Source organism: Girardinichthys multiradiatus, chromosome 9, assembly GCF_021462225.1.
Source record: "Girardinichthys multiradiatus isolate DD_20200921_A chromosome 9, DD_fGirMul_XY1, whole genome shotgun sequence".
Taxonomy (NCBI): domain Eukaryota; kingdom Metazoa; phylum Chordata; class Actinopteri; order Cyprinodontiformes; family Goodeidae; genus Girardinichthys; species Girardinichthys multiradiatus.
The window spans coordinates 29,277,049-29,301,810 of NC_061802.1; the positions used below are offsets into that span (position 1 = coordinate 29,277,049).

Below are 24,762 nucleotides of genomic sequence, written 5' to 3' on the forward strand. Positions count from 1 at the left end.
TGGATTTTTCCACACATTCATCCCTTCTTGTAAACCAAACCCTCCTGGGGTGTTTGTTGCTAAAACGTTCAAACATAGTCTGATCTGACCAAGACGCATGGTTCCAGTTAAAGTCCCAGTCCCAAATTTTCAGCAAATTCCTTTTTCTGACATTAATTCCAAAAAAGCAGTTGGCATTTAGATAGAGTCTAAAGGATTTTAAGGAGACTTGGGAACATCAAGACACGACTGCTGAGTGAGCACTGGAGATTTCTCTACTTTTCTCACCATCCTCCACTCTGTTCTTGCTGGAAAAAATACTTTGGGCACCCATCCAGCTTCAGTGAAATAGGTTGTTGTGTCGTGTCCTATTTACATCACAAGCAAACAAAGTAATTGATTGCTAAATAGATTTTCCCAAAAAACAGTGTTAAACCTAAAATAGTTAAAAAGTGCCTCAATTTCATGTATTTAAAGGCATTGTCAGAGGTATCATTAATTAGGCAACTGGTACTTTTCTAAAAAACAATGAAAGCTTCCCTACTAAATAAATGCACTCAAAAGGATGGTTGACTGTTTCTAAAAATGGAAGATTATGCTACTGCAATAAAAAATACATTTTGTAAGACTTTTTACACATTTCTACCTGAGGTAGCAGTACATCATCTACACCTGTAGGTACCTGACAGATTAAGGGAGATCTGAGGTGTATGTGTTGGGTCCCCTCATCCAAGAAAAACTATTGCAAATCAACACAAAGAGTTTTAGGGTATTGTATTAATGAGACTGTCAGGGAGAACATGTCCTTGTTCTCAAGTCACAAGGGTTTACTCAATGATGGCAATTATGAAAGTAAAAGTGAATCATGGTGCAGCTTTAACAGAAGTTGCATCCACTTTTTGGTGAAGTCTTAAATATTGCTTAACAGCATCCATAATTGCAGCCTATATCTAAAATTATATGAAAAAACTGTTATGTATTGTTTAATTCGAGTTTTTAGGTGTCTGCAATTTTTCCATGTATTATTTTCCATGTTATACGACTTCAAAACCCAATCCCAACAAAAGCTTTCTCTAATGATGTTTAAGGTGTCCTTTATGGCCTGCAGTTGAACCACAAAGCATGAAGAAAATACAAATATTTTGAGGCGCTTTGCCGGCGCCCTCTGGTGGACAAAATGCGGAAGTGTCAAGATGTAATCATAAAGTCATATTTACAAGTACTTGAGAAATAGTTAAAACAGATCACTCAGTATAATGCAAATAACACATTTCACTTAAAGTTTAAATAACTTTATTCTGTAAGAAGCCTTAAACGTGTCCTTTTATTAAATGTTTTTTGTTTCTCTTAGAATGAAACAGGATTCCTCTTTAATTCGCATTGGGATGCTTTTAAAACAAATACAACAAATTATCTATTTACAAAGTCTGTTACCAAATCTATTAACATTTCTGTGCATACAGGGTACTCTTCCCAACAACTGGAAAATATTTTAATCGTCTTGTTTTACTTGGTAGAAAATAGTTTGTTTTAAAGTTTCGATCGAGTCTTTTTTTTTTTTCATTCCATCTTCACATTGTTGACAAGTTGGGACTATTTACAGGGGAGGGAAGGGGAGGACTGGTGTCATGTGATCTGATGCGGCGCCTCCAGCATCTCCATCAGGAAGGTGTCGATGGGCGTGTCTCCGATTAGCTTGAAGAAGAACAGATGCTCCAGACACTTGAGGCCGATGGAGCGTAGAGCCGGCAGGCGTAGCAGCAGTTTGGCAAACCTGCAAATGATCAAAAAGAGTTTACATATTTTAATAACTTACTTGTACACAGTGATTTATTTGATTACATTAAGGCCTTAATAATGGCTTTAGGATAGATTTTCTTATTACATTTGTAACATTACAACAAACTTCAATGCATTTTATTGGATTTTTATATAACAGACCAACATAACTGTAAAGTGGAAGGTAGCAAACATTTGTATGCAGCCCCCTTTAATCTGATTTTAATAAAATCCAGTTAAACCAATTATCTTTAGAAGTCACCTAATTAGTATTTAGGGTCCCCCTGTGTGTAATTTAATCTCAGTATAACTACAGCTCTTCTGTGAAGGCCTCAGGGTTCTTAGAGAACAATAGTTAACAACACCATGAAGATAAAGGAACACAGCAGACAGGACAGGGATAAATGGGCAACTGCAAATCAACTAACACATGGTCAGTGTCCAGCTAACCTGGCAAGCTGGGCCAAAACAGTGTTAACCAGAGAACCAGCCAGAAGGCCTATGGTAACTCTGTAGGAGCTGCAGAGATTCACAGCTCAGGGGGGAGAATATATCAACAGCACATCTATTAGTTTTGCACTCCACAAATCTGACCTTTATGGAAGAGCAGCAAGAAGAGAAGTATTGCTAAAAAGTCCTTTTAAAGTTTTAAATTCCTTTTAAAGGTTACCACAAGCATTGCAGGAGGCAATGCATACACATGGAGGAGTAGGGTGTTGTCAAATTATATATATAATTTAACTGTTCAGCCCACATGCAAAAATGCTTTACGTGGTGAAAAACGATCACTTTCCCCTGAACACACCATCCCTACTATAAAACATGGTGGCAGTATCATCCTGTTGGGTTGCTTTTTTCAGCAGGGACAGGGAAGCTGGTCAGAGTTGGTTAGGAACATGGATAGAGACAGATACTGGGCAATCTGGAAGTAAACCCGTTAGAAGCTGCCAAAGGCTGCCCTTTTAATTAGAATAAATTTTTTTGGTAGAAGAAGAAGAATGGGGAAAAATAAAATCAGAGATCTACAGCAAGAGGTTCTGCAAAGTATTGACTCTGGGAGACTACATTCAAACACAAATGCCACACTTTTTATTTTTTTAAAGGGGTAAAACAAACAGGTATCATTTTCGTTCCTTTAAGCACTATTTTTCTATGGTCTGTGACATTAAATACCAACACAATAAATTGAAGTTTGTGGTCGTAATGTGGCAAAATGTAGAAAAGAAAGGTGGGAATACTTCTTAAAAAGTGTTCTCAAAAATGTATTCTATATCAATGCTGTAATAACTACAACACTGTTGTGTTTAGGACACTGTTATGTCCTAAACTAAGATCCCACCTGCCAGGTTGGTCGGGGTACTTCTGTTTTGTATACGACTCCAAAGAAGCGTAAACTTTTTCTCTCAGCCCCTCCACCTCTGACGGGTTCGACAAACCTTTTGCATCTAAAACACACAATCAAACATAGGCGCATGTTCAATGCAATATTCCAGGGTGGTAAAGAAGACCAGGTGCAAAACGCTGCTGCATTCGAGTGCAGTCCAAACTGACCTGGGTTGAACAGAACGATAGCCCGCAGACAGCCCAGCTCTGTCTTATCCATCTGCATATCTTTCATTTTTGATACCAACTCTGTGAGTACTCTACAGGAAGTCAAAGATCTAAATGTTAGCAGGATTAAAAATCTTCATTTGTCATTAAATGTTTCAGCAAAAAAAATGACTCTTAGCTAAATAGTCTCAATTCCTGTGGGACATTTTGGAGTTGGCATCTTTTATGTAAACGTTTTGAGCAAAAAAATAAAAATAAAAAAGCCTCCACAGGGTTTCTACACATTTTTAACTTCAGATCTCCACACCTTCTTTTAGCCTTGAATTTTAAATGTTTTTATTGAGTTTTTAGAACATTTTGGACATTTGAGCACAAAATAATGTGCATCATGAATCAACACAATGCTGAAACTGGCTGACATTTTGTGTAATGTGGTGCATATTTTTTGGCATATGGACTAAAATGGATCAGTGCTTTTCTATATAACACTTGGGCTTGTCAAATAATGGCTGGAGTATACGCTTGATCAGATGTGTCAAAACTGTGGCCCGGGGGCCATTTGTGGCCCTCGGAATGAATACATGCAGCCCATGACCACAATTCAGGTAGATCGATATTTAAAAACTTTTATGGTAATTTGTTTCTTGATACAAGGCCTTTCAAAAAATGCTGACATATTAGGAAAATGTTAGCTACAACACAAAGTATTCATCTTTAATAATATTTGCTGTCATTTTAAATTCACTAAAATGTAAAAAAAAAAACATATAAACTTTTTTGTGTTTTTGATTTAAAAATAATAATAATAAACTTGACTTTTTTTTCCCATTGGGTAAAAACTTTCAAAACCCCTGCAATAAATGAAGATTCTTTAAAGTACAGTTTATGAACCCTGGTATTTTAATAAATTTTTTTCCTATTTTTCTGGCATTTAAACCAGACCCAGTTCGAGAACCACAGGTTCGGCTGTGTACAGTAGAGTCATAAGTTGTAAAAGTTGTAAAATTATTCAGTCAGTAAGTCATAAAAACTGAATACTAATAGGTAAAATGTTAAAATCAAGGCGTGATGTAACAAATCAAACATACAGGAGGTGATTTAATATAAATCAATGTAAAAATCATTCATTTTTTAGCATTGTTAGCATTATGTACTTTAGAAAATAGAAGAAGGAAAAAAGTTTTAAAAATTTAACATTTTCAATACTCATTTTTATTTTAGCTATCCTTATCTAGACCTGGGAAATCCTGCTTCACTTCTCAGTATAACATAATAAAAAGATCAGCAATAAAATAAAATAACAGTGATAATTACTCTTAATTTATTAACAGTTCAAAAATCTTCAAATGCCTTAATTTAACCCAGTTATTCATTAATACTAGACGTATTACTATCACTTCTCATTATATAACCACAGGTTTCTTAACTGAGTTTTAGCAGTCACTGTAGTTGCTTTGGTCAGTTCTGAAGTCTTCCTACCTATCAAAGATGGATCCCACTCCCGCACTGTGGGCGCTACTTCTGTGGACGTGCAGACCTGTAGCCAACAGGATGCCGTCTTTAACCGTGACCGAGCGATGCGAGAAAGAAGCAATGAGCAGCTCATTCCAGCCTGGACAGAAAAAAAAGACTTATTGATGATATTATGCATTATGTGTTTAGTATGATTGGTTGCTTTTGTCTTTTCTCTTTTCTGTGACTCCCTTTATTCCTGGCCTGTGTTGGAGCTCTGCCACCAGCAGGGGCCAGCATGGGAGGTGCTGTGAGCCGCACTAGTGGGACTTGGCAAATGGTCCAGTTATATTTGGTTTCACTGCTCTATTAAACTAGGCAGCAAAAATGTGTTGAGCAAATGTAAAAGACTGAAAATAGACAGAGAGTGACTGGAAATGTCCAACTACCCTGGAGGTGAGTAGAAATACCGGCTTTGTTTTACTGGACAATTATCTGTGTGTGTGTGTCTCATTTGAAAAGGCTGGTCTTACTGATTTTACATTTGCTTTTGTTTATGCATGCATGACCTTCGATATGCGCACCTACCTGCTCGGAGCAGGATGACCTGGTCATCTAGAGGGAGCTCGGAGAAGTGTGGGATCCTTTTGGCCCACTCCACCAAGGTGAAGAGTTGCTTGTCCGCTGCCTGGCAGATATTGGTGACCGGGTCGTTGGTCTGGGGAGGAATATGGCGGAAGGAAACCCAAACAATACAGTTAATACCTGAGCTCGCAAGCTCCTACGGTGACTCATAAGGTCACAGTGACCGCAGTCAGTGAGCAGGTGCAGCCCTGACTATATTTGGTTAGTTTGTAAACCAGCAGTTCCTTTCATGACTTGAGACTGTAAAAAATATCTTTAATTTGACATACAGGGTGAAAGAACCTTTGCACAATAAGTCTTAAAAAACATTGCTTTGTAAAGGTATTCAACTTTTTCTCATTTTTTATGATGGAACATTACAAAACAGCATATATTTGTGAAATGGAATAAAGGGTTTAAACGTGTTTCTCCCAATGGAGTCAGGTCAGGGCTAAAACTATGGAGGAGGTTTAAGCAGGGTTGGGTTATAATTTAATATTACAACCTTTTGGAAACAAAACTTTCTTTCCAAACATGTGCGAAAAGGTGCTCTGGTCAGACGAGACCAAAGCTGAACTCTCTTGCCTGCTCGCAAAGCACAACGAGAGGTGGAGAAGTAACACTGCACATTACTCTGAACACACCATCCACAAAGTTAGACAAGTTGGTGACATTTAGCCTAGTAGCTAAGTACTGATCAAATTCTGATCACTTTTTTTATTCGATAAACAACTGAATCAGACTATGGAGCACAGTATAATACCAGTAAGTCTAAATTGGATTTAGTCCCAAGCTGCTTAACCTGTAGGACTAACCTTTGATTAACTCATCAAGGAATCCTATATCAGTGTTTGCAGATTATTTTCTAAACTCATTTTAACTTGTACTGGTTGGATTCTTTTTGTTTAGCGTTACAATCTGTAATACCTGTAGTATTCTCCTGAGTTTCTTCATCCTATTAGATGGTTGCAGCATATATTTTGCAAACAGGGGCTCTACATTTATTAGTCTCAGACTGAAAAAAGAAACCATCTTTGTGACTCTGATCCCTACCGAGTTTCCCGGGCTGCCGTCGTTGTACGTCTCTGTTTTGGGCTCCACGGCCATCTCGGCATCCAGGATCTTTTCCACTGGCATGTCCTCGTTGAAACTGCTGGTGGATTCCACCTCGTTCTCGCCACGCTCCTTCCCGCGCTGCCTCTCTTCCTGCACGGCTGCGCACACACCCACACCCAAACACGGACACACACAAGACGTCCATTTAAGTTCAAACTCCCCACCTTGAACATCCTTTTTTTATAGATGTCAGTGAATATTAGCAGTGTTTCACCTCTTCTTTGGAAGAGCTTCTCCAGAAGCAAAAAAATACCCACTCTTAAAGCTAGTTTAATGGGCATGCAACAATAAAAATCGCTTAAACAAGATACCCATAAATATGAAGAGTTTTATGGAAATGAAATGACAAACTGTGATGGTACAATTTTGAAAAGTGCATCTTTTTTACTACTAGAACTATTATATTAATATTACAACATGTTTGCCTTTACATTTCCTGCTTGTGTTCATTAGTAATTTTGTTGCTTTTCATAATAAAAAAAAACATTTACTGACAAAGTGTGTTTGGAGGTTCGCAAAAAATATTAAATATTATGAAATAAAACTAATAGATGGCTGTTTACAGGTCATTGATAAAAAGAAGAGCTTTTTAACTTTTTGATTTTTCACCAGACAATATCAGGGGGGACAGGATAGATTAATAACAATAATTATGAGTTTGATGCTGATTATCTGTTACAGTGGACCTGACAACCCCAGCAAAACATTTCCACCTTTAATGTGACATTTGTCCTGTACAGTTTAATAAAAAAGGACAAATCTGTTAAAGGGTAACATATAAAAACAAAAAACCTGATTGAACAGGTTTGCTCTCCCTAGACTTACAGTGATATTCAATAAATTACAATGTTATTGAAAAGTTTATTAAAATTTATTTCAGTAACTCAATTCACTAAGTGAAACACATTATAGAGATTAATTACACACAAACCGATGTTTTGAAGCCTTTATTTCTGTCAATTATTATTACTTTCTACTTACAGCTAATGTTAACATTAAAGGTACATTTAATCTTCCTTATCGGAGCGCATATTCCAGTTTAAATATGACTAAAACTTTGTTTAGGAACCTTTTGAATTATTTTAACAATTTCTCTGCTTTGTTAGGAGTCTATCAGCATTCCACATCTTGGCACATTAATATTTGCCCAATCTGTCTTGGAGATGTTATCCAAATCTATCAGATTGTGTGGACATCTCCTGTTCACACCCCACAGATCTGCTGTCAGATTTAGTTCTTGATTCTGGCTTGGCCATTTCAAACCTCTTCAAGTTTTTTTCTTGATTTGGATGCATGCTCTCACTCACAGAGACACTAAAAACGAAATTCTTCCTCATCTTCTGCCATCCAGCAAAGGGTTTGAAGGTTTTAGGTGAAAACTGATTCATAGTAATGTCTCTAGTAAAGTAAGGCTTTGTGTAAATCTGACCTCAATCCTATTGGATGGATGAACTTTACTTCAGGTTCAACAGATTTACTATAACTGATGCCAGGTGTGCAAACTCAAGAACACTGAATAACACAGGAAAGGAAATGATGCACCATGGGCTATTTCTTTACATACAAAAACTGCCATTTTAACCAGGTACTTTTAAGAGCTTTGGTAAAACAAAGAAAAGATAAAGTAACCAATCAAAAAAAGGGATCAGATTACATAAAATCTGTGGAACCACTAAAAACACACCTAATCTGATTGAATAAATTGTTTTAATAAGAGATATTATACACCTAACGTGGGTCAGCTAGTTTATGTAGGACAAAAAAAAGCTTTATTCAATAATCAGATATGACCCACACATGCTGTTTATGTGTTTAATTTAAGTAAACACTAAAAGCAAGTTCATAAAACCAAAAAGAGTCACATAAGAATCAAATCTGTAAAACAAAAACCTCTTCACTACCAAGTAAAACGATTCCACAGGCTCACCTTCTCTCTTCATGCCCATGGCCAGGCACTTCTGATAGCGGCAGTACTGGCAGCGGTTCCTCTGGCGCTTGTCTATCAGGCACTCTTTGTTGTCTCGACACGTGTACGTGAGATCTTTACGGACTGTGCGCTTGAAGAAGCCTTTGCAGCCCTCACAGCTGTACACACCGTAGTGCTTCCCTGTGGGACATAAACCCACCCAGTTAGACCTGTTTTGAACCACCAACATGTGACCCATAAATCTTACTTTAGAGAACATTATGGCACTTATCTTGAACTCTAGATTGTTACAGCTGGAAGAAAACTGAATAAAACTTAAGAGGATGCTTGGAAATGCTTGGTCCACCCCTTTAACAGTACCTGAAGAGCGATCCCCGCAAATGGCACAGATGTGTTTTGACATCCCCCCCGGGCTCGTACATTGGTAGTTGAGGTTCCCCAAAGACTGCAGGCCCGGTGGAGGCTTGATGTCCTCCGAACTGCTAACACTGTTCATTGAGTTCATCTGAGGATTGCAGGAAGACAGAAGAGAGAACAAAGGGTTGAAGCTGGGGTGGCTGAAGCGGTGCAAAACAGAGCACAGGAGGAAGTACAGAGGAAGCGAAAGGAGTTCAGCAGTCTCATGACAGCATCTCCCTTCCTCTTTCAGTTTTTTTTTTAAATTCTGCCTTCTGCTAGATCATTTTTTTTTTCCTCTCCCCACCCACGCACTTTGTTGTGAAAGTGTCTCAGGAAACAATCACATGCTTGGTCAGAGGGAGGGGCTGTATCCGCTCACTGAGACTTGTCATACAAGTTCGTCGTGTGTGTCTGGTGTGTGTCTGTGTGTGTGTGTGTGTGCTTGTTGAAAAAGGAGGCGTAGAAAAGCAAACACACATGAGTGCTGTAGTACTCAAAAACAACAGCAGAGGGCACTCAGACAAAGTTTCCTGTTTTAAAGCTCTTTAAATACACACACACATATATATATATATAAACTTCAAATGAGAAAAATATGGTTAGAAACTTTAAAATTCATATATAACAGCATCTTCAGTAGTTTCCCAAAACTGTGTACTTCCACTGATGTACACTGCTGTAAAAAAGTATTTGTCCGCTGACAGATTTGTTCAGCTTCTGCTTTTTGTTACACCTAAATGTTTCAGATCATCAAACTAATGTTAGTATCAAACAAAAATACCTTCCATAGATAAAAAATTCAGTTTTTTATGACAACCTAAGTTAGCCTGAAGCTATGTGAAGAAAGTTTTTGCCCCCTTTAATAAGTGGTTGTTCCACTCTTGAGAGCAGCTCCTGCCTTGGAGCATTTGCAATAACTGGCAATGAGTCTTTGGAGGAATTTCAGAGAACTCTTCTTTGTGGAAATGTTTTAATTGCACAACATCCAGAAAGAAGAGTTGTCTGAAATTCCTGTAAAGACTCATTGCCAGTTATTGCAAATTGATTTCAAACACGAATAGCCTATTTAAGATCATGCCACAATGTCTTAAACAGAATTAAGTCCAGACTTTGACTAGGCTGTTTCAGAACCTTCATTTTCTTTCTTTCCATTGTGTCCTGGGTCGTCCCCTGGGCCTCCTCCCGGTGGGACGTGCCTGGAACACCTCCCGCGGAAGGCGTCCAGGAGGCATCCGGTATAGATGCCCGAGCCACCTCAACTGGCTCCTCTCGCTGTGGAGGAGTAGCGGTTCTACTCCGAGCCCCTCCTGGATGGCCGAGCTCCTCACCCTATCTCTAAGGGAGTGCCCAGCCACCCTACGGAGGAAGCTCATTTCAGCCGCTTGTTTCCGGGATCTCGTTCTTTCGGTCATGACCCAAAGTTCATGGCCATAGGTGAGGGTAGGAACGTAGACCGACCGGTAAATCAAGAGCTTCGCTTTTCGGCTCAGCTCTCTCTTCACCAGAATGGACCGGCACAGCGCCCCCATTACTGTGGCAGCCGCACCGATCCGTCTGTCGATCTCCCGCTCAATTCTTCCCTCACTCGTGAACAAGACCCCGAGATACTTAAACTCCTCCACTTGAGACAGGAACTCCCCTCCAACCTGAAGAGGACAAGCCACCCTTTTCCGGTCGAGAACCATGTCCTCGGACTTGGAAGAGCTGATCTTCATCCCAGCCGCTTCACACTCGGCTGCGAACCGCTCCAGCGCATGCTGTAGGTCTTGGCTAGAGGGGGCCAGCAGGACCACGTCATCCGCAAAAAGAAGAGACGAAATTCACTGGTCCCCAAACCAGTCTCCCTCCGGCCCTTGGCTGCGCCTAGAAATCCTGTCCATAAAAGTTATGAACAGGACCGGTGACAAAGGGCAGCCCTGCCGGAGTCCAACATGCACCGGGAACAGGTCCGACTTAGTGCCGGCAATGCGAACCAAACTCCTGCTCCACTTGTACAGAGACCGGATGGCCCCTAATAAAGGGCCCCCGATTCCATACTCCTGGAGCACCCCCCACAGGGCATCACGAGGGACACAGTCGAATGCTTTCTCCAGGTCCACAACACACATGTGGACCGGTTGGGCAAACTCCCATGAACCCTCGAGTACCCTGTAGAGGGTATAGAGCTGGTCCAGTGTTCCACGGCCGGGACGAAAACCACACTGCTCCTCCTGAAGCCGGGGTTCGACTATCGGCTGGACTCTCCTCTCCAATACCCTGGCGTAGGCCTTACCAGGGAGGCTGAGGACTGTGATCCCCCTGTAGTTGGAACACAGCCTCTGGTCACCCTTCTTATGAAGGGGGAACACCACCGCAGTCTGCCAATCCAAAGGCACTGTCCCCGTCCGCCACGCAATGTTGAAGAGGTGTGTCAACCATGACAGCCCCACAACATCCAGAGACTTGAGGTACTCAGGGCGGATCTCATCCAACCCCGAAGCCCTGCCACAGCGGAGCTTTTTAACCACCTCGGTGACTTCCGCCTGGGTGATGAAAGAGTCCAACCCCGAGTCCCCAGCCTTTGTTTCCACCAGGGAATGCGTGATGGCAGGATTGAGGAGTTCCTCGAAGTACTCCTTCCACCGCCCGATAATGTCCCCAGTCGAGGTCAGCAGCTCCCCACCCCCACTGTAAACAGTGTTGGCGAAGCACTGCTTCCCCCTCCTGAGGCGCCGGACGGTTTGCCAGAATCGCTTCGGGGCCAACCGGTAGTCCTTCTCCATGGCCTCACCGAACTCCTCCCCCGCCTGGGCCGCGGCACGCTTGGCCCCACGGTACCCTTCAGCCGCCTCAGGAGTCCCGCAAGCCAACCACAACCGATAGGACTCCTTCTTCAGCTTGACAGTGTCCCTTACTGCCGGTGTCCACCACCGGGTTCGGGGATTGTCGCCGCGACAGGCACCGCAGACCTTACGGCCGCAGCTACGGGTGGCAGCATCGACAAATAGATGCGGAGAACATGGTCCACTTGGACTCTATGTCTCCAACATCCCTCGGAATCTGGTCAAAGCTCTTCAGCACCCCCGACAGGGATGCCAAGAAGGCCGGGTACTCCGCACTACCACTCAGCCCGTAGGCTGAAATGATATTCAGAGACCTCTCCCCAACCCGAAGGCGCAGGGATGCGACCCTCTCATCCACTGGGGCAAACACCAACACGAGACGGCTGAGCTGGGGGGCAACAAGCAAACCCACCCCAGCCCCCCGCCTCTCCCCGTGGGCCACTCCAGAGCAGAAGAGAGTCCAGCCCCTCTCGAGGAGATGGGTTCCAGAGCCCACGCTGTGCGTGGAGGCGAGTCCGACTATTTCTAGTCGATATCTCTCGACCTCCCGCACAAGCTCAGGCTCCTTCCCCCCCAGCGAGGTGACATTCCACGTCCCTAGAGCCAGCCTAAGCATCCGGGGATTGGGCCGCCGAGGTCTCCACCTTTGTCTGCCGCCCAATCCTCTTTGCACCGGTCCCTCACGGTTCCCCCTGCAGGTGGTGGGCCCACTGGGGGATGGTCTTGCGTCTGTCGTTTGGGCTTGGCCCGGCCGGGTCCCGCGAGGAGCAACCCAGCCACCAGGTGCTCTCCGACGAGTCCCGACCCCAGGCCTGGCTGGGTCCCTGGGTGGGACCCCGGCTCCGCCGTACCGGGCGACGTCACATGCCTCGATTTTGTAGTCGTCATGAGGGGTTCTTGAACCGCTCTTTGTCTGACCTGTCACCTAGATCCTGTTTGCCATGGGAGACCCTACCAGGGGCATTTAAGCCCCAGACAACATAGCCTCTAGGATCATTCGAGCACACAAACCCCTCCACCACGTTAAGGTGGCGGTTCAAGGAGGGTTTCTCTATACTCTTTCTCTATACTCTTTTACGTTTTTTGAACTGTTACATCATAGTGTTTGCTGGAGAACAGCTAAATAAGGTCAATGACTTTTCGCTGACCAATTTGTGAATCCACCATATTCATTTCTCGCTGCGTTTTTGTAGTCCAAGCTCAAGTATGCCGATGCTGCAATTAGAAAAGTCTAAATGTTCAGTTGTTAGGTGTATTAACCCAAACAACTAATTACACTGTCCCCCAGCATCAGAACCTCTTCGAAGTGACTGGTTAAATTTTATTTTTCATGGAAATGTTCCCACATTAGTGGGGAAATTCCTATTTCCCCACTTCAAGGACGAGTGACTTCAGCAACCCCCGCCAGTATCAAGAAGGATTTGCCGAAAAACTTCATCTGACTAAGGGGTCAGTTCCTTCTATCTATGGAAAAAAAGTAACATAGCAAAGCAGTATGCTGCAAATAACGCTAACATGACAACAAACTTTATTTTAGACATGAATTTAATGTGTGTTGATATGACGTTGTGACCATTGTTTAGATAGCAGTAGCATCATGCCTTCTTCTTAGTGCATTTGCTGCTTTTAGTTCCTTGAAGATATATTATTATGACATTAAAAGACTTGCATTGTTTTTACCGTTTTTGTCTTGTTTCGGCGCCACTAGATAATTGTATCTTTGTTATCAAACTACAAAAATGGCAGAACGGGGTGGAGTAGAACGCTCTTTGACCTGGAGGGGGGGCGGGTTGTGAAGTGCCTCAGTAGCATTTAAAGAAACCGCACCAAAACAAGTTGCTCTCAGACGCACCTCAGAACAGGGGTAAAAGAGGGGTTAGGGACCAAAGCATTGCAGTTCCACTTTATATAGACCACAACTGAATGATTTCCTGGATCAGTGCTTCTGTATTATTTTTCTGTCTCTGCTCTGTTCTCTCAAACCCCCAGTCGGTCGTGGCAGATGGCCGCTCACACTGAGCCTGGTTCTGCTGGAGGTTTCTTCCTGTTAAAAGGGAGTTTTTCCTCTCCACTGTCGCTACATGCATGCTCAGTATGAGGGATTGCTGCAAAGTCAACGGCAGTGACTGTCCACTGTCTCTACATGCTCATCCAGGAGGAGGGAATGCTACAAGTCTCTGACTCGATGTGATCTGCTGGGTTTCCTTAGATAGAAAAACGTTTTATCCAATTTGAATAAATAACTGAATCTGACTGCACTGTTCAATGGTTAGGATTAATTGGAATGTATGAACCTGACTGTTGTGAAGTGCCTTGAGACAACATGTGTTGTGAATTGGTGCTATATAAATAAACTGAATTGAAATTGAATGATTTCATTGTGAAAAGAAAGGATTTAAAATCATAATATGTCCTCTTTAAGGTTAAGACAACATTCTCCAGAATTCATGTTTTCATTTTATTCAGAAATGCTTAGTTTTATGCCAGATATAGCAGATCTCCAAAACGTTTCACTTAAGTTTGTTAGTCTACTGAAAATATTTCGTTCAAGTTTTATGACAGTGGCTGGCCATTGTTGCTGAATAAGTGATTTATTGATTCTCCTTGTCAGACAGTAGCAAAGTCTGGGTGTGGCGAATGAAATTCAACCCAGCCTCCCAAAAACTTTGTTTAATCACAGTTAATTCATGATTTAACAAGTGATGGTAATTATAATTTCACATTGAGTCAAATTGGTTGGGATACCTTTTTCCTTAATAAAAAAAATAATCATTTGAAAACTGCTTTTTTAGTTACTCAGGTTATCTCTGATCTAAAATTTTGTTTGATGATCTTAAACATTTATGTGTGACTAAAATAAGCAAAAACAAATGCCATCTGTAAGGCGGCAAATACATTTTCAACAGCACTGCAAGTGATGAGTCCAGCAGCTGGTTATTATATCATGGACTGCAATAAAAAATGTAAACCTCAGCAAGGTTAACATGGACATCCCTTTACTAGAAAGAAAAACTCTTAGATGATCACTTTCCAGACTAAGTGAAAGTCAGATCGCCTGTGACCTCTGCATATTTGCGGCCTCTTATCGACATCCTGCCCTTTGACCTTGAGCTACCGCTGACAACCCTGCAGAATGCACATTTGTCTCACACATTCATGTGTGAGACACATTCATGTTTGTTAACTTGCTAACAACTGCAAAAAACTGGAGAGAGGCATGGTCTTGACCTATATATTTAGCTCAGAATGACATATGGATAATCTCTCCCCAAGTCACCTCTATGTCATCCTATCACTTATTTACAACGTGCACTATGCATATCCTCAGATGGCCAACTGAACTTGGTTATTTCGGACCTTAAAAGGTTTCTCAGAGATTTTTCTTTATGTTAGTTCCCCCTTATGTTCTCAGAGTGCACTGGTTTTCTATGCATCTGTCACCCTCTCCTAGTGCGGGTGCCCCAGAGGCGGATAGTCATACTGAAATGAAACATCAGCTCCTATTTACTCGCTCATCGGTGAGTCATTGGTGAGCGGAGATTCTTCTTCAGCTTGCAATAGTGTTGTCATAAATAATTAATATCACATAGACTAAAAAAGTACACCTTTTCAATGCTGTTGTTCAGACAAGTTGATGCTTTAAAGGAAAAAACAACAAACTTCAGTAGATAAGGGCTACAAGCTCTCGGTATGGATTATTGATGGATCGTATTTTCTTTATTTAACACAGGAGCATTTTGGAGTAGGCTTGGTTTATGTGGGACTTAAAGGGGTCAGACTCAACTGTGTAATGCAAATCAACAGTGTGAGAAATGGGCAGGAGTCATAATTTTGGAAATTAGAAAATCCAACTTAAACTATTCTTTTTCCAGGTTGGAATTATCATACAGTCAGTCAGTCAGTCACAGTGACTGACTGACTGACTGTATGATAATTCAGTCAGTCAGTCAGTCAGTCACAGTGACTGACTGACTGACTGAATTATCATACAATATTACTTTGTTTCTCCTAATCCTCACAAGATTAAAATTATACATACTGGCTCACATTTTGGTTGATGCTTGAACACTCTTCTCATCAGAATTGGTGTGGCTAAATTAAGTTGCTTGGTTTACCGGCACAGACTTAACATTGTGTGAAAGTTTCAACCCTCCGACCCGAGCTGCCACTGTCATATGAAAGGAAAACAGTTAGGTTGTTCACAAATCTCTATATGCTGGAAGCTGCTGGAACACCACCGTCACTGCCCATAAAAAAGCAGGTTTTTAAACCACACTCATGAGCAAACCATTTGCCTGTCGTGGAATGGCACATTATTATTCTATCAGGTGACAAGAATAATGTTTGGATGGGGCAAGCTGGAGATTTTAAACCTGTAATAACTGTCAAGGAAGGTGGTGGCAGCATCATGCTGAGGGTCTATTTCAGTGACAGCAATACAAAATGAGTGGATTAATGACAAGAGGACTGCCTGCAAATTCATCAACTTCTCCACAAATCGTCAGCCAGTTGAATTTGGGACACAACTGGATGTAAGACCAGACTAAGATGCTAAACAAACATCAAAACTGGTTTTGGAATGGGTCGAGCAGGATAACATTAGCCTTCTGGAATGACTTTGACCTCAACCCTTTGACATTTTGGACAATCCAAAGCTGGGTCGTTGCTAAGTAACCATGCAGATTAAATTGGCTTGCCAATTCCAGTACGAAGAGACATGAAATATGACACCAGAATTAAGCCAGAAGGTTATTGATTCATACTGAAAACACTTGGTTTATTTGCATTATATCTGGATATTTAGCCAAATATTAGTGTATGTTTAAACTTGTAATTTCGAAACTGTGCAGTTTGTAAAAAGTGTGCAATAAATGCAAAGTTGGGCACCCCATTGTTGTTTTGAAAAAAATTGTTTTGTATTATTATTCAACAAAAAAATTAGAGGGGTTCAAAAAAATAATTAGAAGCCGAAAATAAAAGCGGCATTAATGGCGACTGATTGGTGTATGTAAACATCTGACCCAAACATTGTTTCTCACCAAATTGAACATACAGTGGTGTCTAAAAGAAACCACAGTTGGCATTATTTGATGAGTTAATCTTTTAACATGACTGTTGGGCTATACGAGAACCAATGATGGATGAGTTCATTTAGAAAATCATTGACTCGAATTGTTAATGAAATCAACCATTAATTGAACCCTAAACATGAAGCACACAGAGGATAAACAATCAAAGGCAGCTAAGGGTTTTGTGAGCCAGTAATTAGTATGTTCTGTAAAAACTGTCCATATCAGTGACCTCAATAATGAAGAAATTATTCGTGTATACTTTTAACATCCTCTAAGAGCAATAAGAAAGAATGGATAGAGGTGGGGTTATATGAAGTTATGCACTACCTCACAAATACAATAATAGTGCAAAAAAATACAAAATGTGACATGACACGGGTATCTTTGTCTCTTTTCTTCTGCCGTGTACTGAAAAGACTGTTCCAACAAGTGCTACCCAGGTTGTCACTACAGGCTAGATCCAAACTATGTCTGAAGTAATTTATAATACTGATTGCTTCCCCCTGCAGCATGGGCCTCAATTCAGCCACTGCATGTGAACATGTGTGTTTCTGCAATCACAGCTGATCCGTGTGTTCATTCATTTCATGCAATGGGTCACATAAAGCAAGCATCTCCATTAGCTGTTGCTTTAAATGGGCCCATTGTGCCACACAATTACAGTGTGGGGCACAATGTGTCAAAAGTATGGCATGTATTTGTCATCAGCCCGCTTTAGTCTAATACCACTTAATAAAATCCAGTGCAACAAACACCCTTCAAACTCGATCTGTGTTTGTTATAAACTCAGCATAAGGGAAGTTGGTCAGTTATGGCATAGGAGGTCTGGTCTTCATATAAGAGTGGAAAGAAAGCCATAAGAAGACCTGTTTTCATGTAGGGGATACATTGAACATGTAAAAAAAGATGATCTGTTCTGATGAGACCAAAACTGAACTTTTTGGCCTCATGAAAATTGCTACCAGTGGCAGAATACTAACATTATACAATCTCCAGTGTGAAACACAGTGGGGGTAGCATTATGCTCTGGGGATGCTTTTTTACAGCAGGTCAGAGTTGATGTGAAACAAGATGGGGCGCAATCATAGAAGAAAGCCTACCGGAGCTACAAAACTGTTAAAAATTGGGGCGGACGTTTTTCTTAAAGCAGGACAATGACTCTAAACATACATCAAGATTTAGAAGGGTTTAGAGTAAAGCATATTCATATACTAAAATGGCCTAATTGAAATCAAGATCTAAATCTATTTGATATTCTGGCTCAAAACTGGGAAACATGATGTTCACAAATGTTCACCACCCGATCTGAATTAGCTTGGGCTATTTGGCATAGCTCAGGGCAAACATTTCAGTCTTGAAATGTGCACTTCAAATTATTTTGCTGAAAGTGCAGAGAAGAACTGGTTATAACGTGAAAAAATGAGTAAAATGTCATGTGCTATAAATACTTTTGTAAGGTAGAGTAACTTGGCAGTCTTGTCTTAGTTTCTCCTTTTAATCTGGATAGATGCATGAAGTGCAATGCTGGGGTGTCGGGTTTTGTTCTGGAGGTGTAGAGCGACTGCCCCTCTGCATAACAGCAGTACTTCACAACTCAGAGATGACCTTTAGGGCAAGAAGTTTAAAGGTCAACAGAAAGGTAGAGGAGAAATAGGAGAGCCTGAGAGTGCTAGCCAACCACACCGAATAGAGCACATTAAGTTTTGAAAATGTCCTCCGCAGAAAGAGCAACTTTTAACAGTCAAAGGGTAAAAAACCAAAAGGTATATCAGAACATTTTGATCACATTTTTTTAGACTACTCGATTTCATTTTCTAAAGTACAAACATCCACACATCTTCTCACCTGTGGACTGCTGATTGGTCCAAAGTTCATGTTGGGATTAGACTGAAGAGGCATGGAGGGTGATCCCAGAGACGACGTGATGACAGGATAAGGCGATGCCAGACCGTTCATCGGTGAGCCCAAGGTGGACATGGGGGATGGTAGGGGCCTGGAAGTGCTGATAACTGAGGGGTGGCCCACCATGCCAGCCATTGATGGGGGATGTGTGTGGCCTGCACTCATTGCACCTGCCGAATCTGGATAAGAGAGAAGTGTAGTGAGATAAGTGAGCAAGCCACTTAACCCTACATACTTTGACCTCATGCATTACTTATTGAACCGGAAGCTTTGTGTTAATCATAACTCATTCAAACTCCAGTGTCCTACCAAATGATGACTCAAAGTCTGATATTTACACATAGTTTATAATCCTTTATGGTCTCCGCCTACTCATGAGGAAAATATCTCTCTCTTTAGCTCCTAAACAATACACGGACTTATCTGTTATCTGATTGAACAGTTTGTCTACTGCAGGTTAATCAGAGCTTTTAAAAGGAAAGGACCGGTGAACAGACTTACAACCATTGCAATACTAGTGTTGAGAACTGTTTTGATGATTTTTTTTCTGATCCTTTTGTTTCTTTACAATTACACAATATCCCTTCCAATCTCTGTGATCTTTACTATCACAGCCACCAAAAACATACATCAGGATTTTAAAGTCCCTCCAACTGGACAAAATCTATAATCAAAAGCCACAGTCCATTTGATTTATTTGGACACAGAAAATAAACCTTACAAATGGAATATTCTAGCTTTCAAATATTAGTTAGTAGGCTATAACGTGAATTAACTCATTTTTCACATAAAAACACCACTTTTCTATGTGGAAGGAGTTACTGTGGGAAGAAAACTAAGTAGCTATTTTCAGTGCCAGTAAGTTGGTTCCTCTGTATAGAGTATTAGTATACAGTAGTGTGTTGTAGGAGTCTTAACCTCTCCAATATTAGTAAGTCAAAGAAAGATAATGGGAAAAAAAACATGAAAGAAAAAATAAAGACGATGAAAGAAAAATAATGCACTGTGTTGTGTGTGATTGCATTGTGTCAGGGTAAAATGTTTTTGCTAGAAAAACCATTTTAAATATTTTTTACTATATAATTCGTATTTTTCACTTTTTCCCCTGAAAGAAAGAAGCCTTATGCAGAAGGAGTCAGTTTACTTGAAGCATCAAATGAGCAGCTATACGAGGATATAACAAGGACTAACAAGTGCTTCCAAATAAATAACTGTGATTTTAAAAATTACCAAAATAATTGTGATTATAATGTTTTCCACCATTAAGCAGCCCTATTTGTACAGGTGCATCTCAATCAATTAAAATATAATTGAAAAGTGCATTTATTTTTCTGTCATTAGTTGTAAAAAATCAAAAAAAACGTTACAGCACGAGACAATTTATTACAGCACAAAATCATTCTGTATAATGCTGTAAGTTCAGTGACTGACTACAAAGATCCTAAAATTAGTTGTGGTCACACTGGAAAAAGTTTATAGCTGGCTGAGATCATGCTGACCAAAGAAGCCATGTGTTTCTGTGCTATCAGTGCTCGGTCTGTATGGCTACACTGTCTGAGGCCCACCTGATTTCTTTCACTGACTTTGCCTTGTATCTATTGATGTAAACCGACAGGCTGGCATTTACATAGATGACCTACTTAGAAAAGCTGTCAGTCAGCTGGCTAACGGGGCATACAGTGTAATTTCATGCATGTGTTGTAGCTATGAGCCACACAACTTTCAAACAAATAACAACATACATTTAAAGCATGTACAACAACTGCGTACCATACACAAAATTAAACAAATGCCACAGGCTATCCCAATGCAGCAGCAACTATCTATCCTGATGTTGTTGACTCTGAGAATAAAAATGAATAAAATTGAGTTGCCGTTAGCAAAATGTTACTGATGAACAATGACACATCTGTTGTAAGTATTTAAACAGTTGGATGAGTGTGCAAAAGCTGCTGTTTGTGTCAGTGCATTCTCCCAAAAAGCACCATAACACACGCACATGCTCAGTGTGATAATGGGTGCAGTGCCAAAGGCCATAGTTAAATGTCATATTCCTGTGTCTCGTGTGTTAGGATGCGCTGGTGTGTTAACATAAATAACGCAGCAGCATCTGGGATTTGAACTCAGCGACAATGTTTGTTTCAGTCCCTTCGTAGTGTAGCGGGGAAAGTCCTTGATACTGAGGACTAGGGTTCGATCGCTGGTTGCGTCAGGAAGGGTTTTCAGCTTAAAACTCTGCCAATCTGTGTCACGTTGTACTAACTTGCTGTGGTGACATCTGCATATGGGAGCAGCCAAAAGGACTCCTCCTCCAACAATCTTTGTTTTGTGCTTCGGCACTGCCACAATTAGGGCTGCCAAGTCAAAATACAATGAATGCCATACATGTTTGCCATCAACCATATCAGAAGATGCTGATGCTTCCTTTGCTTCCCCCTTTACCAAAGAAAACTCACCCATCAGTCCTCAATGACTATAGACCTGTTGCCCTGACATCTCACATCATGAAGGTCCTAGAGAGACTCCTGTTGGCCCACCTGAGTAAGCAAACAGTAAACCATCAGGACCCCCTTCAGTTTGCTTATCGCTGTGGAGTTGGAGTTGAAGATGCCATCATACACCTGCTTCAACAAACCCACTGTCATCTGGACAAAGCCAGCAGCGCTGTGAGGATCATGTTCTTTGATTTCTCCAGTGCATTTAATACAATCCAACCTGATTTGCTTTGTCAGAAACTCCAGAAGACTCAGGTGGAGGCCTCAACAATCTCCTGGATTAAAGACTACCTGACAAACAGACCACAGTTTGTGAGACTGAAGGGTTGTGAGTCTAACCAGGTAGTCAGCAGCACAGGAGCACCACAGGGGACTGTACTCTCACCATTCCTTTTCACTCTGTACACCTCATACTTCCAGTACAAGACAGACTCCTGTCATCTGCAGAAATACTCGGATAATTCTGCAGTCGTGGGGTGGATCAGAGATGGACAAGAAGCTGAGTACAGGATGGTGGTGGACCGCTTTGTGGCATGGTGTGGAAACAATCATCTCATGTTGAACGTGACTAAAACAAAGGAGATGATTGTAGATTTTAAGAGAAACAGGAATAAGTCAAACACTATTTCTATCATGGGAGAAGAAGTGGAGGTGGTGGAGGAGTATAAATACCTCGGTGTTCACCTGGACAACAGACTAGAGTGGAGATGCAACTGTGAAGCCATCTACAAGAAGGGACAGAGCAGACTGTACTTCTTGAGGAAGCTTAGGTCCTTTGGTGTTTGCAGCAAGATGCTGCATATCTTCTATAAGTCTGTTGTGGAAAGTGTGATCTCTTCTACCATCATCTCCTGGGGAAGCAGCATCAGAACCAGGGACTTAAAAAAGCTCAACAAGCTGATAAAAAAGGCTGGTTCTGATCTGGGGACTCCTCTGGAACCTCTGGAGATCATTGTGGAAAGACGGATTCTTCATAAAATGAAGAACATTATGGAGAACCCTGAGCATCCTCTTCATGAGACTGTCCTACAACAACAGAGTGTCTTCAGTCAGAGGCTTCTTCAGATCTGCTGTAAGACGGAGCGCTACAGGAGATCCTTCCTGCCCACAGCCATCAGCATCTACAACGGCTCTTTGAAGAAACCTACATAATATGAGCTACAACAACATTTAATTTCCCTTTGGGATTAATAAAGTATTTTTGAATTTGAATTGAATTGAATAAAACCAAGGCATGATCTTATGTGACATAGAAAATACTAGCTCTTTGCAAGAAAACTCCAACTCTTTAAATCTTCATCACTTGTGTTACTGTAATTTATCAAAGATGTCACTGCAGCTATAGAAAGCAAGCAATACTCAGTGGGATTATCTACATTAAATGTGGAGTCCCACAAGGTTCAGCATTGGGAACTATACGTTTAAGTTTATTATATATGACCTTTGTGAAGTTTATAGAAAAACTACAATTTAATTTGGTTGACAAATATTTTCAGGTTTGGTAATGATTAAAATATTAGAAGAAGTCCTTTGTGATTGAAGTACTGCAGATGTTGATACTGTGATGATGACTGGGATTTAAAACAGTCATACTGTGTTCTGACAAGACTCATTTCTCAGATTAAATGCATCTTTTAAAAGGAACAACTTTTAAGCAGGCATTAAACATACTTTTCATTTAGCCCACATTTCTGTTTCATAATGTTTTTAGTGGTCGGTTGTAATTTTCTAACCTTAAATGTCATATTTTTATTAACTGTCAGTGGAAAATCATAATCAACAGAAAAAAAGACTTGAAAACATCAGTCTGTGCAATTAATTTATATAATGTGTTACTTAAATGAACTTTTCAGTAAGAGTTTAATTTATTAAATATTACTGTATACTGGGCAGCTCTGAACTGAATTGGGTAAAATAAAATTAAAATTTGTAATTACAAGTTAGTCGTCTTTTGTAACAAGAAGACTAACTCAATATGCATTTCCTGCTGCTTAGCCACTAATGACAGCAAGTATGTGAGCATCTAAAATGCATATAAATGAGAGCTTTGTGCGATGTGCAATGGTGAGAGTGGATTGGTTTGAGCATAAAGTGATATTTAAATGGTCCTGCACCTCTACTTGAGTCATTGGCAGTTACTTACCTGTATTCGTTTGATATAGTTTGAAAGTTGTTGTTATTTTTCCTACTTGAAACTTATGTGCTTTTTTATTTGATCTGGAGGGAATATTTCGCAAGCACTAAAACAGACTCCAAGATGTTTTTCTTGCCTAGAGACAGGAGTTGTTCGAGATACTGAACACTGAGTGATCTTTAATTTGTTCAATTCTGAGAAAAACACATTCATGACAGTTTTTTTTTTTTTATAGATGAAAATGTTTTTTAGTGTTTCCTTTTCCAGTGTTGTTAGAAATGAATTCATTTTCCTGGCATTTTGAAAGTGATCAAAAAACAGTTAATTTTGCAAGCATTTTGAAATCCTGTCCTAATACTTAACCTCTGGCAGCAATGCAGCCCCCATAATTTTTTCCACTTTATACTGTATTTCAGACAATAACATCTTTTTAAAGGAAACAGAAAGTCCTAGCAATGTGAGGAGTGTCATAACGTTTGCCTGTCTCTCTGGCTGGATGTAACACATTTTTGTATGGACACAGTTGGCCATTCAGTCCTTCTCTGTGTGCCAAGGAACAGGTATTGCACAACTTCCTGTTTAGCACTGAGACTATGGCCTCCAGCTCTTTTTTTACTTGCTCACTTTCTCCAACCCTACATGAATGATCTGTTGCAGACAAAAATGCAGAGGGTGCCTCCCTCTCTAACCCCCAGAAAATGGCTGGATACAGAATAAGTTAGGTTAAAGTAAAATTGCAATTGTGTGTTTTAGAGGCCATTACAGAAAAAATAAATAAGACCTAGATTTGAGTTTAACAATAGTGGGAGTGATCCCACTTTGGAGCGCATGTTGATCCAGTCAACAAGATTATGTAATAGATGACCACTGTACAGCATGTACTGTGTCTGATTCTGTACGCTGACCCCTCTCTTTATGTGCATGGCAGATTCCCCTCGGGTTCACAAATATCTTGTCTGGTAAGCAGACATTTTGACAAAAGGGCGGTCATCACGGCAAACATTTGGACAACATATTTCTGAGATAGCATGGAGATACGAAAATTAAGAAATAGAAAAAGCCAGATTGTAGAGGTACGCCTCAAAAAACCATAAAGAGCTCCGACTTTGTAAGTACTGAGCAGAAATTGATTTGGACCAACTGTTGCAGATTAAGAATTACAACAGAATGATGGGTTTTCTACCACTGACATTCCATGTAGCTCTATTATAATATATTGTAATGGTTATAAGCACTGAAAATATGTTCCTGTTTAGACAAGAAACTGTGTGTTTACACTTGCTGGCCACTTTATTAGGTTAATCTTGCTAAAATAGGGTTGGACTCCATAGTTCTTCATGGCATAGACACAACAGGAGGCTAGAAATATCTCACAGATAATTTTGTCTATATTGCATGGTTGCATCACACAGTTGCTGCATATTTGGGAGCGAATTAACATCAATAATGTTAATGTCCTGTTTCACCACATCCCAAAGCTGTGTTACATGATTGAGATCTAGGACTGTGG

At 40.7% G+C, this 24,762-nt stretch overlaps 1 protein-coding gene across 4 annotated transcripts in view; it reads right to left on the bottom strand.

Moving 5' to 3' along the window:
• Positions 1 to 1,255: 1,255 nt before the first annotated feature.
• Positions 1,256 to 24,762, bottom strand: part of rxrgb (retinoid X receptor, gamma b) — a 44,056-nt gene continuing 20,549 nt past the window's right edge. For 2 of the 4 annotated variants that reach the window (XM_047375897.1, XM_047375896.1), the window contains 9 exons: positions 18,567 to 18,802; positions 8,789 to 8,933; positions 8,429 to 8,608; positions 6,439 to 6,617; positions 5,350 to 5,479; positions 4,789 to 4,921; positions 3,310 to 3,401; positions 3,098 to 3,203; positions 1,256 to 1,753 (listed from right to left, as the gene is read on the bottom strand). In XM_047375897.1, coding sequence (XP_047231853.1) covers positions 1,606 to 1,753; positions 3,098 to 3,203; positions 3,310 to 3,401; positions 4,789 to 4,921; positions 5,350 to 5,479; positions 6,439 to 6,617; positions 8,429 to 8,608; positions 8,789 to 8,933; positions 18,567 to 18,802 — 1,349 coding nt within the window. In that variant the 3' untranslated portion in view covers positions 1,256 to 1,605. The remainder of the gene's footprint in view (positions 1,754 to 3,097; positions 3,204 to 3,309; positions 3,402 to 4,788; positions 4,922 to 5,349; positions 5,480 to 6,438; positions 6,618 to 8,428; positions 8,609 to 8,788; positions 8,934 to 18,566; positions 18,803 to 24,762) is intronic. The other 2 variants (XM_047375894.1, XM_047375895.1) reach the window with 2 other exon arrangements.